Source organism: Embiotoca jacksoni, unplaced genomic scaffold (assembly GCF_022577435.1).
Source record: "Embiotoca jacksoni isolate LCO1_2020_lvr unplaced genomic scaffold, fEmbJac1.0.p SCAF_14, whole genome shotgun sequence".
Taxonomy (NCBI): Eukaryota; Metazoa; Chordata; class Actinopteri; family Embiotocidae; genus Embiotoca; species Embiotoca jacksoni.
In genome coordinates, this window is record NW_027185274.1 from 12,493,292 (window position 1) to 12,509,684 (window position 16,393).

The 16,393-nt window shown below is 43.1% G+C and overlaps 2 protein-coding genes across 5 annotated transcripts; one reads left to right on the forward strand and one right to left on the reverse strand.

Annotated features, from left to right (window-relative positions):
• Positions 1-5,206: 5,206 nt before the first annotated feature.
• LOC138197298 (protein NipSnap homolog 2-like) lies at positions 5,207-11,579 on the forward strand. The gene is made up of 10 exons (XM_069148019.1): positions 5,207-5,326; positions 5,912-6,051; positions 6,134-6,179; positions 6,539-6,633; positions 6,996-7,066; positions 7,169-7,309; positions 8,731-8,762; positions 9,834-9,928; positions 10,171-10,254; positions 10,434-11,579. Exons 1-10 carry the CDS (start codon positions 5,235-5,237, stop codon positions 10,496-10,498), a joined length of 861 nt encoding a protein of 286 aa, XP_069004120.1. The 5' UTR covers positions 5,207-5,234; the 3' UTR covers positions 10,499-11,579.
• A 2-nt stretch (positions 11,580-11,581) lies between these two features.
• On the reverse strand, positions 11,582-16,356 carry psph (phosphoserine phosphatase). Of its 4 annotated transcripts, none has more exons than XM_069148020.1 (6): positions 16,262-16,356; positions 15,336-15,479; positions 15,084-15,218; positions 12,930-13,075; positions 12,253-12,401; positions 11,582-12,111 (listed from the first exon to the last, which is right to left on the reverse strand). In XM_069148020.1, the coding sequence occupies exons 1-6, from the start codon at positions 16,294-16,296 to the stop codon at positions 12,001-12,003; spliced, it is 720 nt and encodes a 239-aa protein (XP_069004121.1). In that variant the 5' UTR covers positions 16,297-16,356; the 3' UTR covers positions 11,582-12,000. The 4 variants fall into 4 exon arrangements, with proteins under 4 accessions (XP_069004121.1, XP_069004124.1, XP_069004125.1 ...); XM_069148023.1 differs by lacking the exon at positions 16,262-16,356 and adding an exon at positions 16,136-16,219; XM_069148024.1 differs by lacking the exon at positions 16,262-16,356 and adding an exon at positions 16,190-16,207.
• Between the last annotated feature and the right edge of the window lie 37 nt (positions 16,357-16,393).

Below are 16,393 nucleotides of genomic sequence, written 5' to 3' on the forward strand. Positions count from 1 at the left end.
ATCATGTGACAACCCCTCAGATTTATCTGCTGTCCTTCTATATAAAACTGAATATAAAGTAATTCAAACTAGCTCCACCTGCAGCAACAACAACAGTAACAGGCTGCTGACACACGGATGCTTAAATAATAATAATAATCTAATAATGTTATATATAATAATACATCAGTCAGTGGGATCAAACCATGACTTTTACTGTAATACTCTCATTTTACTGCTTCTACTTACATACATTTACACACATAGCATTTTTCACGCACAAATTTTACTTGTAATGGAGTTATTTTACATTGCTGTATTGGTACTTTTACTTAAGTAAAGGATCTGAATACTTCTTCCACTGCTGAGACAAATTGTTAATTGGTTTCCTTTCTAAATGAGCTAAGCTTCGCATTAAAGACTGAACGATTATTTGGAATAAAGAAGTGGCTTTCAACAAGCTGATCTAACCTGGCACGTCTTTTCTATGATTTAAAAAATGTCAGCCTTTTCATTTTCATTTGTGTCACCTACTCTGCCTTTGTAAATGATGGTTCTTTTCCGCAGTAATTAGGTTGTGTAAATATCATCCGTCTTTCGGTGAGTTTGGGTGTGAAAAGAAAACTTAATTAAAACTGCATTTCATTGTTGAAATCTATGTAGACGGTTTAAAAATCCTGACGTAGACAAAGCAGAAAAATGTATTTGTGGGTCTTTGTTTTTTTTGTCCTCTGCCCTTGTGTTTTCCCTCTCGTATGTTTAGTCTGTCATCTTTCCAGGGGTCCAGGGTGTAGAGGAGGTCATGTGACTCAGGTCTTTCCTGTTTGGTGGCACGTGGAAAGCCACTTGACATTTATTCTTCATATATGTTTACAATATAGTGATATTGTCACCTGACGTCCATACTGTAAATCTACTATGTCAGTCTATTGTGTACTTATCTATCTGCATGTCTGTCCTGGAGGAGTGACCCCTCTTCTGTTGTTCTTTATTAACAATATGCTTCTACTTGTTGCTTGTAATGGAATGTTTTTGCTGTAGGTTATGTCTATGTCTTTACTTAAGTAAAGGATCTGAATACTTCATCAACCAGTTGGAGAAAACATGAAGAATATGGAAGGATAGGTTCAAGGTTTAGAGGAACTGTCTTGCTAGATTTACTTATTTCAAAAAGGTGAGACGCCTGGGGAGGCGATCACATTGGCTTCATGGATTAATGTTTGATTTTAACTCTCATAAATATTTATTCACAATTACAGACACAAAATTAGTAGTTTGCCAACCATCAATTTGCTACTTCAGACCAGATAATACAGGCATTTTCTTATCAATATTACATTAATCAACTATAAACACAGACTTATTCCTGGATATTAATCTACTTACAGCAGACAATATGAATATTTTTGTGCCACTGTGTGCACTAGAGCTGCATTTACTCACTGTACTGCCCAGACAAGATAAAGAGCAAAGACTATAACAGAATGTCCAAAGTATTTTCTCACACGTCCGGCAGTATTTCTTGGAGAGCTTTTACCAGAAAGCATGTTTGTACAAAAGCCAAAGATAATAAGAGCAGGGAGAGGGAAACTGCAAAGATAATTTGGCTTGGAGATGTTCAATTTGCCGAAGATCCACCCAGAAAATGAAGAATATGAGAGGCTCGGGTGGTGAATTAAGCCATGGGGTTCAAGACAGTTACTTTTTTTTACATTTCTGAACTGCTCAATAAATGGCATCCACGGTTTTAGTGGAGGATTCATATCAGCTGTTTTCACAGCTGTTCTTCTTGAAGCCTTGCTTTTGAGAAATTATTTGTATCCAAAAGCAAAATGTGGAAATATTGAAAGGATCTTAGTGCGGCAGGAAAGCCCCCAAAACAGGACCAGCATGGCTGTGTGCTATAAAAATTATCCCAAAAATAGGCAGCTATATTAAAAGAGGGACTTTACAAAGTTCTGTGAATAAGGCATACAGTCAAGAAAAACATTTTTCTCAAGAAAAAAAAATTATGATCAGAAACATTTTGGGGATAATAGATGGGAAAAAAAAACCTCAAGTCTATGTAGTAAAATTTTTTTTTTTTTATTTAAATATTGGAAGAAATGATTTATCCTAACATCTAGGAACAATCTTTAAACGACTTGATGGGAAAAAACACATCTATCTTCACAAAAGGTCAGCAGGACTTCAAAAAGAGCCAAATATACTGTTTCAGATAAAATCCATTCTTCACCTTGAAAACAGAAGCTTTTTTAGAGCCACCAAACAACACATGATCTGACGGTTGCTTGGTGACAACTGAGTAGTAAATGTTTCTGTGATAGCGTTGAAAACTCAAAAAAAAAAAAAAAAAAAAAAAAAAAATCAGGTAAATGCACCTTGTGTCTGGTTTGTTTTGTCAAACAACTACTTCCAAGTTCAAAAATTAACTGTCACGCTTCACTTTTAAGACAACATGGCAAGAAAAGAGCTGTAGATAAAATCATAACTTAACATAAACTAACATAACATAACATAACATAAAATCATAACATAAATGGGGGCACGGTGGTGCAGTGGTTAGCATTGTCGCCTCACAGCAAAAAGGTTCCGAGTTGGAATCCGGTCCTGGGCCTTTCTGTGGGGAGTTTGCATGTTCTCCCTGTGCTTGCGTGGGTCCTCTCCGGGTTCTCCAGCTTCCTCCCATCATCCAAAAACATGCACCTCAGGTCAGGTTACCTGGCGCCACGCTAGTGGCAGCCCGTTGCAGCAGCTCCCCCCTGAGAGCCCCCCTGCTGCAGCAAAGAAATTTCCCCTCAGGGATTAATAGAGTACTATAAAAAAAAAACTTTAAAAAAAAAACTGCCAAAACAAATGCTCTGTAAGTAGATTATAGGTGGACTTAGCATTGGGAATTTTTGTCAGGCTATAAAGTCATGAACAGATCATATGACTGACACATGAGTGACAGATTTATAGTGGTTTATTACCATTATACACTGATGTTGGCATGGTGGAGCACAGAAAAGAAGGAAAAGCTGGACTCTAGTGTCTTCCCATGGTAGTGACCGGTAACTGGCACAGGGGATGCTATTGGCTGAGGATATTTAGTGCTTTAGCCTGTATTTTTAGTGCTCACTTAAAAATACAAGCTCTACTATGTCAAATATAATTTCTGCAAAGATTAGGACTGTAAAGAAAATTAAAAAAACAAAACTGCACAAAGTGTAGTGAAAGTTCATTGAGCATGGTGATAAGACCCCACATAATACCTTTTACGATAGCAGTAATGAGGTACAGTACCGCTGGAGCAGTGAAAATGGAGTTCTTTGTGAAAGAGCTGATCTCACTTCTTCCATCAATAAAATGTGCCCTTTGTGAAACTGACTATATAAAAATTGTACTGTGCTGATACTGGACTTTACATTTACATTGATGTTCATCGCTGCTGGTGAGAAATTCCCAATCACATAACATCAGAATGTTGGCTGTTGGTTCACCAAGCACTAGGGTGAACATTAATTGAACATAAAACATAAAATCAACCACCTTGATAAATCAAAAAGTCAAATTTAACTGGATACGATCATACTTTGAATTCCCAGACATGTCCACATTTCACCTTTTGTTATTCAAAAATGTTTCATGAAGAAAACTTTCCTTCATGATTCATGTCTTTGAACTTAAAACAAATCCCCTCATAGTTTCTGAATTCCACTGGTGGTAAGTAGTCTTTCTACGAAAGCCAAGTAGTCTTTAGCAATATGGTCCCCGTTAGCTTCATTGTCCCTCTGTCAAATAATAAATCAATCTCAACTGTGCTGAATTCCTCGCTGGTTGCAACCCCGTCACCCTCTCCATCACCCTCGTGCAACCGGATCCTGCAGTTGAGACGTGCTCTGCCTGAAGGACTTGCAACACACAAAATATCCGATAATCCGTTACTAACAGCTAATTACACTTGTATTTGGAATTTAAGAATAAAAGAACCAAAAGTCCCCTCAGGAATCAATATCTGCTTTTATGTTTTTGCCTTTTTGCTTGAGCTACTCTGCGTTGTGGAGGTCACGCTGCCAAATACAATATGGTGGACTCTGAAGATCCAAGAGGCAAATTGTAAAGGTAGTGGAACAAATTTGGTGCCCTTTGAGAGATGTAACATTTCATGATGTGAACTGTGAGTGTTTGAAATTAATTTTCGATCTATATAGTCTGTCCTGTAAACAAGCTTTACCTCTCAGCTATACATGGTACTGACTTGGGTAGTTGATTAATACATTTCATACCTGTTGCAATTCATGGTCCTCTGCCTTTGTTTCCTTTCACTTATTAGACGGGTAAACAAAACAACAAAAAAGAGACACATTGATTGTTCGAGGCTCCTACTTAGCACTGTAAACACTTTACAATTTCCTGTTGGTTGAAAAGATTATCATCATACAGTTTGTGCCACATTATGCCCACTGAAGAGTTAGAAGGTGTCCATATTGTTGCTCTTATGGTCAGAGGTTTTAATAGTGCAGTAAAGTGGATGTTCATGGGTCATGACTTGAATTGTAGCGCCCCCACCTGTTCAACCAGTGTAGTCTGTTTTGGGAAGTATGTTACAACCATGCACAGCATGTACCAGGACCTGAAAGTTGAAGTCATAATGAGACATTTTATTTGTGTTCTCACTTCATTACTGATACTGTTTCTACAAAAGACTTTAAAGTTAGCAAGTCTAGATTTGATGGCCTTCAAATTATTGTTTTATATGTTGTTATTATCTTTAATGTTTTTAATGTTGCAGTGCTTTACACAGCTGTAATCAACAGCAATTTTTCACAAAGGTGGAGAAGTTATATTTAAATATAATGCATCGTTCTTTGTATTTAAATAACCCACTGAAGGAAGGAATTCCCACCATTCCCATCCATCTGCAAGAGGCCTTTATATTTGTCTTGGGATGTGAGCTGAGGATAATTTTACTGTTGGATATGAGCCACCTCAGACCTACACTGAGAAACGTTATTGATGTGTGAAATCAACAATCGTCCTTTACTAGTACACACATGTTGACACGTTGAAGAAGGAAACACACAAGCGAAGTTAAAAAAAAAAAAAAAACCTTAATAAAAGCTGAATTCGTGTCACGTCATTCCACTGTAAAATACTAAAAACCCCTGCACGACACGGTTAATATATCCCCCATACCTGCGGAGCTCCGCCGCCACCTGGTGGTCAGAGGCGGTAAAAGGCCTCTGCTCCGCGGAGCTGCAGCACAGTTGAAGATGGCGACCGGAGTCCTTCAGAGAGTCCGCGGAGGCTTGGGTCGGGCTACAAACGGGGCCCACTCGGCCGGACAGCTCGCGGTGTGGGGCAGGTGGGTCGGCGCTCGCTGTGTCCGTCCGGCAGTCCTCTCTTGTCGCCGCTCATGTCGGCTGCTGGGGGAGTGGGGAGGAGGGGGTTATTCGCTTTGTCGGTGAGCCCCGGCCGAGCTAGCCCGTGAACCGCTAGCCAGTCCCGCCGTGGCCTGCAGCTTTAACTTCCACACAAGCTGCACCTTTTGCGTTACCTGTCGCGGCGTGTTTAAGACCAACGCCGCCTGCGTTTGTTGGCGAAAAGAGAAAGAAGACAAGTTTCTGTCATCTTTTGTCCGCGAGCAATCTCAAACGCTCAAGGTCAATTTGATAACTTTATTTAAAGCCGGTTTGTTTGTGACTTTACAAATAGCACGCAGGTGTCAATGGATGCTGGACGTCATGTCCGCCAGCACAGCGGAGCATCATCGTTACAGCAGCCCGGGACTGTTATCAGCAAAGCCCATAAACCGATTACATGTTTGTGTGTGCGTGTATCTAATCAGGTTGTGAAGGAAGGAGACGGAGACGCCGGTCTTTCCAAGATAATGAGCGTTTGCATCCGTTTTGTTGTTCATCGGTGTGACTGTTCATCGGTGTGTTTGCAGGGCATTTACGACGTCCGGCGGCAGAAACCGAGAGGACAGCTGGTTTAAATCACTGTTTGTGAGGAAGGTTGATCCCAGAAAAGACGCCCACGCCAATTTACTGACCAAAAATGAGGAGAGCAACCTCTACAAAATTCAGTGTAAGTTAACCTTGAGAGTATCAGCACCTCCAGAAGTAACATCCCGACTGAGAGTAAATAATGAGATTTGTTTTCTTTGCAGTCCATAATGTGAAGCCGGAGTGCCTGGATGCCTACAACAAGCTGTGGTGAGTGTTGTCTCGTGTTACTACTGTCGAGGGGCCGCATAATGTCATGAACTTAAGAGCCAGACAACAGAGTGCGCTGTAAAAACAAAAAATACTTCAGAGCAGTCTATTCCTGTGAGGTGGTCGACCGGCCAGCACGACTTGGGTCCTTCGCAGACCGACCTCGCTCACACCTCAGATGACTGGAGGCCGTGTACTTGGACTTGGGGACTCATTTGGGACTTGGAAAATAAGGCAGAAGACACGGGCCCCGCAAAACATGCGATTGTCGTTTAAAAGTCGATTTGGCCTCCGGCGAATTTGAATTACTTGTCAAATACACCTACAGATTCAGCGTTTTGGTTTCTGGTTCTTCACAGCGAGGAGGTTTTGCCTTCCATCCATGCTGATAAGTACTACCCCTGTGAGCTGGTGGGCACCTGGAATACCTGGTATGGAGAACAAGACCAGGCTGGTAGGATTACTAATCGAAACACTGCACAGATATTTTTGCATTACAACAAGTGTGTGAGCTGCGCAGTTTGCAATCAGCGGGCATATTATACTGCATATTCACACTTACGCAATGACACAATCAATGAACCTGTCTCATCAGCTAATGACCAGGATCTGTTTCATGATCATTTCTACAGGTTTTGGAAAAAAAAAAAAGAAAAGAGGTTTAAACTGCAGCAAGTTCCTACGCTTTATTTACTTAAACTTCTCTAGTAGGGAAAACCTCTACGTGAAGACGGGACCTCTTTGATGTCCACTGTGTCATGTGACGATCCTTCTGTCGGTGTGATGACGTAGCCGAGCGATATTGTTTTTCCGCAGTTCACCTGTGGCGTTACAGAGGGGGATACCCAGCGCTAACAGAGGTGATGAACAAGCTCAGGCAGAACAAGGTACACATCTCCCCCTGCTTATCGCCTCAGCGGCGGGCCAATAATGGCGCGTACAGTTAAAGTCGAAGCGAATCTCATTGATCGGTGCCTGTTCGTTGTCAGGAGTTCACGGCGTACAGGAAGGAGCGGGGGAAGATGCTGCTGTCTCGCAGGAACCAGCTCCTCCTGGAGTTCAGCTTCTGGAACGAGCCTGTTCCCCGAGAGGGCCCCAACATCTACGAGCTCAGGTCCTACCAGCTCAGGGTGAGTAACAGAACGACGACACGTACCGTCGTCGTCGTCGTCATCATCATCATCATCATCATCACCAGCAGCAGCAGCGGAATCCGGGCTTTTTGTGTGAAGTCCGATAGCCGATAGCAGCCCTCCGTTTCTCCCACGGTCTGCGTCATCAGAATGAGTTCAGTTTTCGCAGCTTTAAGACGGGAGTCTGTGGCCCGACATGACTGCATAAACGTACCCGATAGTGAAAAGCACTGAAGGACCACGAGGAAAACAAGAAATGGATTTAGCCACAGCAAGTTCGCTACAGGGCTGTTTAAAATGTCTGCGCCCATTCTGATCCAGCAAATGCCCCCTATTCTGGTGTCTGACTTGGCTCATAAATTATTCAACTTAGAAACGTCATATTAACGTTGTAACAGCTTGTATTGATCGAATTGCTTTTTTTTTTTTTTTTTTTTTTTTTTTTAAAGCCAGAACGATCAGTGTCTCCTCCTGAGCACCCGGAAGGAAATCGCGAATCTGTTTCCAGCATAAGCAGATCGACTTCAGACCTGCGGGGTAATGTTTCGTGTAGAAGCAGCGTGATTTAAATGACGGAGAACATATTTGCTCTCTTCATGCACCGTCACACTTTCGTGTATGTTCCTAAAATGGAAACCCATCAGGACAAACACAGCGTGTTGTCTGCTGAGAAACTCCTCCTTCTCCTCCTCCTCCTCCTCCTCCTCCTCCTCCGCAGCTTCAGGGCTACTTTGTACGACGGCTGCAGAAAGGGACGGCGATACTCTTTTTTACGTGTCATAGCTCACGTATTTCCCATTTTAAACTGAGCCCTCCAGTCCCAGGCCTTGTTCCTGTGACCTCTGAATGACCTCAGCCCGAACAAAACTACTGTTCGACACTTGTGACGCGGTAAATAGCCACCAATCCTGCTTATTATTTATCCCCCCCCCCCCCCCCCCCACTGGATCTCTCCATAAACATTTTGCATGTATTTGCGGACTGCTCGACGCCCGATCATTTCAACCTTTAAATTGGTTCAAATCGAATCCGCTCTTGCGCGAACCGACTCGCCGCGGTGAACCAACGCAGATTAAGTCGCTGTTTCTAATGCGAAAGGCCAAACTGTTGATAGGTCGGCGCTCGCCGTGACGTGTGATGAATGCATCACGCTTTTATCCCTCAAACAAAGGCTGAGATTGCATCCTGGAAACAGCGGGGCGTTTGTTGTCTTGAGCACCAGAGGAGGATTGAAGAAGCCTTTTGGGTGTAGCTGCTTTTCCAGCTTAATTTCACAACGACAAAATACCTGTGTTACGCCATAGATTTGTGTTAACATGTCAACTCTTAAAAAAAAAAAAAAAAAAAAAACCTTCAGAAAGCTCTCTTGTTATATATGTTTTGCTGTAATAAGGAACACTGTGCGTTCTCTCCTGCAGCCGGGAACCATGATCGAGTGGGGTAATTACTGGTAAGGTCGCCTGACTTCATTTGATTCACTGAACTGTAGTTACAGAACTGTTGCACTACATGAAAGCCTCCCTCATCACGCTGTCATTAACACCAGCTATTCCACAGAGAGGGCCTATATTTGAAGCCAAGACTCAAATACTACTGGAACAGTGTGTGCACCACAAACGTGTGCGCGCAATAGCCGAGTAATTTGAGCCCGGAGAGAGCCGGTGCTCGGGCCGATGGAGTCAACAAGATCAGCAATCTTGTCAGCTGCTGCAACACTGTAGATTACAATAGATTCAAACATGAGCTTTCTGCACACGCTTCAGATTCAGATATCCATTCTTTTTTTGTGTGTGTGTGTGTGTGTGTGCAAGTCTTTGTGCTTTGTCTGACATCAGCCCTGCATTACGTGTCACTGTGATGTTTGGCTGCAAAAGATGCTTCCGAAGTGCATTAGTCATCATACTGCAGACTCGCGCTCGTCGTGTGCACTTATACATGTAAATATAACTTCAAACCCTCGACTAATTTTTGGAGGCTTTGCTGCTTTGCTCCTTCCTAAAAAAGCACGGATGTGATTTTGAAATAATTATGGGAGGAATGAAAAGACCTCACGAACACAAGATCTTTTTTTTTATTTTTAATAACGACTTGGCCATTGTTGAGATTTATAAACGTACGTAGATAAAGTTGTGGCATCGCGTCTTATAGTTGGACGTGACGTTCCATCTCCGTGCATGTTGCTTTAATATTTCTATGACATTTAATGCGGCCGTCTTTTATTCTATCCACTGTATTTGTGAGCTTTTGTTGGGACTACGTTCCGCAGGGATTTCACTCGGGGAAAACAAATGGAGTTGAATTATTGCAGCTATGGAAGACGGTTGTCGTCGTTTCTCTGATGTTAACCAAACATACGAAATCCAGTTTTGTGGATTAGGTGCAATCCAGAGTAAATTGTGCAATCCTCATTTGAAGACTGGCTGAGGATCTCGTGCCTGTGTGCGTGTGTGTGTGTGTGTGTGTGCGCTCTCTCGTTATGCCTGATGAAGCCTTTTGTGACCGACGTGGCTCTTGTCTGCAGGGCTCGAGCCATTGGAATCCGCCAGCACAACAGAGAAGCTGTGGGAGGGTTTTTCTCACAGATCGGTAACCTCTACATGGTCCATCACCTCTGGGGTACGGTTCCATACCAGCTCCTTGTGAAGTTGCACACTCACTGTGTCAGAATTAGATGAATCGTGCCGGAATCTTCAGCGGCGCCACAGAAAAACCTATCAGCAGTATATTTATTATTTACATCTCAATTGATGGCTCTGATAATGACAAGTTACCGGGTTATAAAATAAACGTTGATGACTTTTAGTGCAGCGAGTCCGCTTATTATTAGTATTATGACGTGTTCGATTTGTTGATTGCAGCCTACAAAGACCTTCAGTCCCGAGAAGACACGAGGAGTGGTGCCTGGCAGGAGGAGGGCTGGCACGAGGTGGTGTACTACACGGGTGAGCAACATCCATTATTTTCCAACCAAAGTGGTGATTTAGACTCGAAGCAAAGTAGGGCTTTGCCAACATATTGAGCTTTTTTTTTTTTTTAGTAACAATTTAAGATTGCTTGTCTTGATGAATATTCAAGGTACTATGAGGACCCACTAAATCTTTCCCGTTTCACCTTTCTCCAGTTCCTCTCATTCAACACATGGACTCTAGGATCATGATCCCAACCAAGGCGTCTCCACTGCAGTAAGACGGGAGGCGAGCCGGAAGCTGAAACCAAGTGGCACCCTTTTTGAATGTTACATCCATCCAGAGCATCAACATCATGGGTTCAACCTCCCGTCAGTGCCGTCCAACAACATCCCTTCTCTTTTCACGTCTTTGCTTTACTACTTCCGTGATGTCACTTGGAAAGAGACGACGGCACCAGCCATTAATCTGCAATTAAAAGTTACTGAAAGGTACCAGGGCACGTGACGACATACAACCCACTTTTTTTGTTTTTGTTTTTTGTTACATAGGTAGGGTGAGTAAATTAGACCAATTAAAACCTGCTGATGGTCGTTATGTCCGACATCTGGTGCCACATTAAAACTGGTCCATGAAGAGAGCTCGCCTCTTCAGTTTAGAACCAAAGTTACTTGAAATAACGAGCAGCTGTTTGGTGTGTATAAAAGCGGGGGAACAGCCCCATCTGTTCCCCCGCGGAAAATAGGGACTGCTGACGATCACTGCAGTAACTATTTATTTATTTAATGTAACTGTAGAATACATAACTATCGGTTTCAATGGCACTTCGATCTAAGCCATGTCATTGCTGATTGAAGTGAGAGAGAGCCTCTGTATATTATTACAGACTTTATTTCTGTCACCAATCATGGTGACGTATGACACGGCGTAACGCGCAGATGTCATTATTTTATATTTGATGTCTACGATGAAACAAACGTTGTTTTGCAAAAACACTCCTTTCGGTTGCTTTTTCCTGGTTGTTTCTCAGTCCTCTATTATAGTAATGTTAAAAGTTTCATGGTGCTGTGTTTGTAACTATGGCTTCCACTTTTTTCCCCTTGTGAAGACAGCATGCCTGGTTTTAAAATCTGTTTTTTTTCCAACATGTTTTAAATGTGGGTGGGTGGGTGGGTGGGGTTGGGGGAGAGATAAACAGGTTATATATATCAATGGTTGAGCGAATCTGATTTTAAGCTGCTTCATACTGTAACAGAGGTTTTGTTGCTGAAAGAAGCATGTTTATCTGATGTTTTTGTTCAGCGGGAACCGTGTAGAAAGAAGGACGAGAACGGCAACAGATTAAAGTCCTTCAAACATCACGGACAGCATGTTCTCATCTTTAATGCTGATGTTCTTTACAGAATTGAAGACACACCACTGACCGACATGTCTGGTTACAGCTCTCAGTACAGAACACACGTTTCACATGATGTAACATCTAAATTAGCTTAACTGGAGGCTTCGATGTAAAAAGTGCAAAAACACATCTTTTTCTTCCCACCTCCACACAGTGTTTTAGTTGTTATGTTCTAGTGTAAAAAAAACAATTAAAAGGTCCCTATCAAGGTAAAATTGGTCTTTAGTGTAAACATTTTATATTCATTATAAAAATCTTTTTATCTACTTTTTCTGATGGTTTTATCCTCACCCTTTTCATGTGTGCAGAGGATAAAACCATCAGTAACACCCTTAAGTGCAGATATAAAACGTCAAGTTAGTACCAGTACTCTTTTAGCATCTTTAGATCTTCTCCAGTTCCTTTAGTAGCTCCCCAAAACTTGTCACGTACCACGAAGATCTCTCCTTAACTTGGGGCCTGACGACGTTCCCACCGAATCCAATGAAGGCACTCTGAGGACAAAACGCAACGTTTGATTCACAGCGTGGCCTTGGACGTGTTTTACCACGTTTTCAAAAATAAATAACCAACACCTATCAAACGTACAAATGTGGGGAGTTTTAGGCGGCGCGAGTCTCGACGTGAACACTTACAGCTGGAGGGCAGGCCTCTACATCGGTGGCTCCATCTCCAATCATCACCACAGTCTTGAGGCCGTACTGTTCCTTCAGCATGCTGATGACTTTTCCTTTCCCGCCACCCTCGGCCGTGGGCTGACTCTCATCGAAGCCAGCATACTCCCCTGGAAAAATGTGCCATCTTACTCAGGATTCAATTGAACCGACTTGATACAAAGAGCTGCTACACCACGAATGAAATGGCTTGATTCGGATGATGAATTGAACATTTTGCAGACTGATTTGTAACACTTTGATATTAAACGTCCCATATTTTACACTTTAGTGGGTTTATATATATATATATATATATATATTGTATCTCAATTTACTTTCGCATCTCTTTCCAGCTTTTCTCTGCAGCTCCACCGAGAGGAGACCGTTTTGTCTCTTGTGTCTTTAAGGCACATTGATACCAGCGACGCTCTCTCCTGATTGGATGAGCCTTCTCCGAGTGACACGTGCGGTTGATGTTGTGCCTCTTTGTTTTCTTCCACGTAAAAAAATTAGACCCAGCGGGCCGTGATGAGGGAGGACCGCGTGACGCTAACGACTTAAAAGGAGCCCAGTCGACCAAAAAGTCGCTGAGTCGGCGCTGCGTGCGTTTCTCGGGCTGACCGAGCATCGAGTGAGAAACTCCTCGGCCTCCTTACCGTTGAAGTAGAACTTGAGCCGGTTGGCGAACACGTGATCCAGAGGAATGTCCAGCTGAGTGGCCACGTGCTCCACAATGCAGCGGAAACCCCCCGAAATGAGGAACACCTTTATGTTGCGCTGGTGCAGACAGTCCACAAGCTCCCTGGACAAAAGACAAGGGGACATTCATCAACATTCGGATTAGAAGGAAGGCGTTTTTCTTTAAGTGCTGCAATCAAAAATTATTCAACATGATGAGGATGTAGGCGTTCACGTGTTAAAAAGGTTCTTTTAATGATCGACATTTGATCACTTACATTTGAATGAGCTGAGTGACGAAATCTTAACTTATTAATTCATTAATATTAATAAGTATTGACTTTGAGGATTCCAATAATTTTGCTCGTGGACCTTTTTGGAGAAAGTTTTATTCATCTTTAAATACTTTTCCTAAATGCAACATAATGTCCTCAAAAGGCATTTTGTATGTACGCTCGGTGTTAATGGAGATTGTCGTGGATTAAAGCAATACATCCCTCAGTGTGTCCTATATTGACAGAGAAAGAGTTTTCCTGCTGGCAGTGCCTACATGTACCATGATGCATTGCTTCTTGCGCCCCAAAATCCTCTAGTTCAGAGGTCTTCAACGTTTTTCAGGCCAAGGACCCCCCCCCAACCTGATAGAGCGATGGAGCAGGGACCCCCTACTATACATATTGTATAAAATTGTGTTGTATATTAAACTGGAGGAGTGCAGGAGGCTTGGCGGGACATGTAGTCTGGTCTCGCCCATCTTGAGAGAGCTCCTTTGTGTCGCTGAACGTGTGCATTTCTGACTGAAAGATAACATCTTCTGCCTCCATTTAGCCATTCGCTACAATATGTTGGATTCATGTTAAAGACATTTAAATTTGTGGAAAAAGAAATTGGGAAAAAAAAAAAAGAAGAAGAAAACTTGTTTAATCAACCAAAAATTTCACGGACCCCCTGCAGCACCTCCGCGGACCCCCTGTTGAAGACCTCTGCTTTAGTTCCGTCTAACAAGTATCTCCTCTTGCAGAACAAACTAAAAAAAAAACTAAAAAAAAACAAACAAAAAAAACAGTAAACCCCCAGACGATGTTGTTGTCAGAAAGAAAAACTCGGGACAGAAGGTGGCTATTTATCAGGAAACTAGTGGTACTGATCAGTATTGTAACGTCAGCAGCTGTTAGAACAAGACGTGTCGAGAAAAGCCACCACTCCGTTGCACAAAACACCGTGTTGAGAGACAGAAAACACTCAACGGTCGTCTGACCACTCAGCCCTGCTGGTTTTAGTCGTCTTTGTCAGGTGATGGGCGATATCCTGAAGAAAGCATCCGACAAAAACTTTCCCGCGGTGACATTCGTTGGGACTAAATGATTCTGTTCCTGTTGCTGTCGGAGGGCAATTTGAGTGAAGGCACCACCAGTGGTGGTGGTGTTGGCCATACCTGGACAGATCCCAGGGGGCTGCCACATCACTGCTTTACCCTGTTTGGCTTTTTTTTTCTTTTTTTTTTTTACACTTCTCTGTATACTCAAATAAATACATTTAAAAAGCTCAGTCAACCAAAACGCTGTAAAATGTATCGCCCTCCATAAGATCCTCTCGGCTCATATTTTGGGATGCTATTTTTGCTGTTAGGAGTGAGTTGATGTACAAGCAGTTAGAAAAAAGTTTTTTTTTTTTTTTTTTTTTTTTTGCAGCATCTCTAAAAACCTCATATTTTGAAGATGACATAAATCTCCCGCTTCATAAACATATATTTTCTCACATGCTCAGGGTAAAATTGAATGTTGTACAAGTTCAGACAATGAAGTGCCGTTGTGTGTTTTGAAGGCCAACTGCTTTTTCAAATAAACCACATCCGGACATATGATTACACTGTTAAAACACATGATGGTGTTTGTTTTTCTCTTTTCCCTCTTTGTCCTAACGTGGCTATACGAGGGGTTTGTTGACTGTGCACGCGCACACACACACACACACACACACACACACACACACACTCACGGCGTCTTTGCACAAATCACAACCAGTCTGTTCTTCACACTCTTGAGACAAATAACACTCCTTGGATCCGCCCGCTAATATTTCACTACGAAGTGGAATACACGGTCCATTGAATGAACCCTTCGCACACTCACCTGACACCCGGAGTCAGCTGAGGCGGGTGGTCTGTTATCAGTTTGTTTACTTGTTCTCTAGAACAGCGGATGATGGAGAGACGCTCCATCAGGGCCTTTTTGAATGTCATTGAGCCACCCATAGCTTTGCGAGTCCTGAGATGAGGAAAAAGCGTGAACAGCACGGCTTAGCGTCTGGACATCCAGTCACACCGAAAAAGGAAATACAAATATTTGAATGTTAAACAACGCAAAAAACAATGTTCCACATACATCTCTGTGACGGCATCCCCCACGCCGCAGAATTTGGCAAGTTCGTCGATGCCTTCCTCTTTAATGACCGTGCTGTCCACATCGAAACAGACAGCCTCTGCCCTCCTGAAGAGCTCCTTTGTCTGTGAAAGAGTTGTCATCGTGCTGAGAAAAGAAAAAGATGAGCGTGAGAGGAGGAGCAGCAGCAGCGTTTCAACAGGATTTACAACTCTCATGGCACTTCGGGAAACACTGGGGGAAGTCATCTGGAGGCCAATCTAATTATCATCAGCAGGGTCCCGTGCTGTACGTGTTGGTTTAACGTGAGGTCTGTGGTTAAAAGGCAGCTGCCCGGTTTTCACTGATGAACTAAGCCCTGTATGCAGGGGATGTCTTTTATCCAGTGGAGCAGAAAACACATCTATTCACTGAAATACCTATGTGCAATGGTTTCTGCATCGACGGAGCTCATCTCCAATAAATCCGTGTGTCTCCCCCCCCCCCCGCCGCTGGTGAGGGCCAAGAAAAAAAAAAAGCGTTACATAAAGCAGCGGTGAGCCTAAACAAACCATACGAGAGGCCGAGATGGATGGTTGGACATCCTCAGTGCGCGTTGCGTCACCCCCGGGCACGCTACAGGAGGACCCCAGCTAAACCAATAATGAACAGGACGGCGATGGAACTCGGCCAAACTACTGCCTGACTGATTTAAAGAAAAAAAAAAAAGAAAAAAAAGAAGAAAAAAAAGAAGAAAAAAAAAAAAAAAGCTCACGGCCGCCAGCGTGCGGCACTACTGTATGAAGAAGCGGGCTGTTTGTCACCTGACCGGTTCACTATACACCTCCCCTGGTTTGAGTGCAGGACAACTGTCGAACCTGGGAAACGGACTCAAGCTTGCAACACCCGGCGTGTGTCGACAAGAAAACAACGTCTCCTGTGGTACTTACTGGCGTTGATAAGACACGAACAGCAACTTCAGCATGAGCCCACCGCTCGATTGATTCAGCGTCGAGGAAGACAGGCGCTGACAGCCGGACCAATCAGAGAGAAGCCGATGAAGGACCGCCCACTCCCCCGCT

Coding starts and splice junctions, on each gene's coding strand:
- LOC138197298 (XM_069148019.1), top strand. CDS start 5,235: ATGGCGACCGGAGTCCTTCAGAGAGTCCGCGGAGGCTTGGGTCGGGCT. Junction 6,180..6,538: donor GATGCCTACAACAAGCTGTG/GTGAGTGTTGTC, acceptor GGTTCTTCACAG/CGAGGAGGTTTTGCCTTCCA. Junction 6,634..6,995: donor TGGAGAACAAGACCAGGCTG/GTAGGATTACTA, acceptor GTTTTTCCGCAG/TTCACCTGTGGCGTTACAGA.
- psph (XM_069148020.1), bottom strand. CDS start 16,296: ATGCTGAAGTTGCTGTTCGTGTCTTATCAACGCCA. Junction 15,219..15,335: donor GGGGATGCCGTCACAGAGAT/GTATGTGGAACA, acceptor TCCTCATCTCAG/GACTCGCAAAGCTATGGGTG. Junction 12,112..12,252: donor TAGAGGCCTGCCCTCCAGCT/GTAAGTGTTCAC, acceptor TTTTGTCCTCAG/AGTGCCTTCATTGGATTCGG.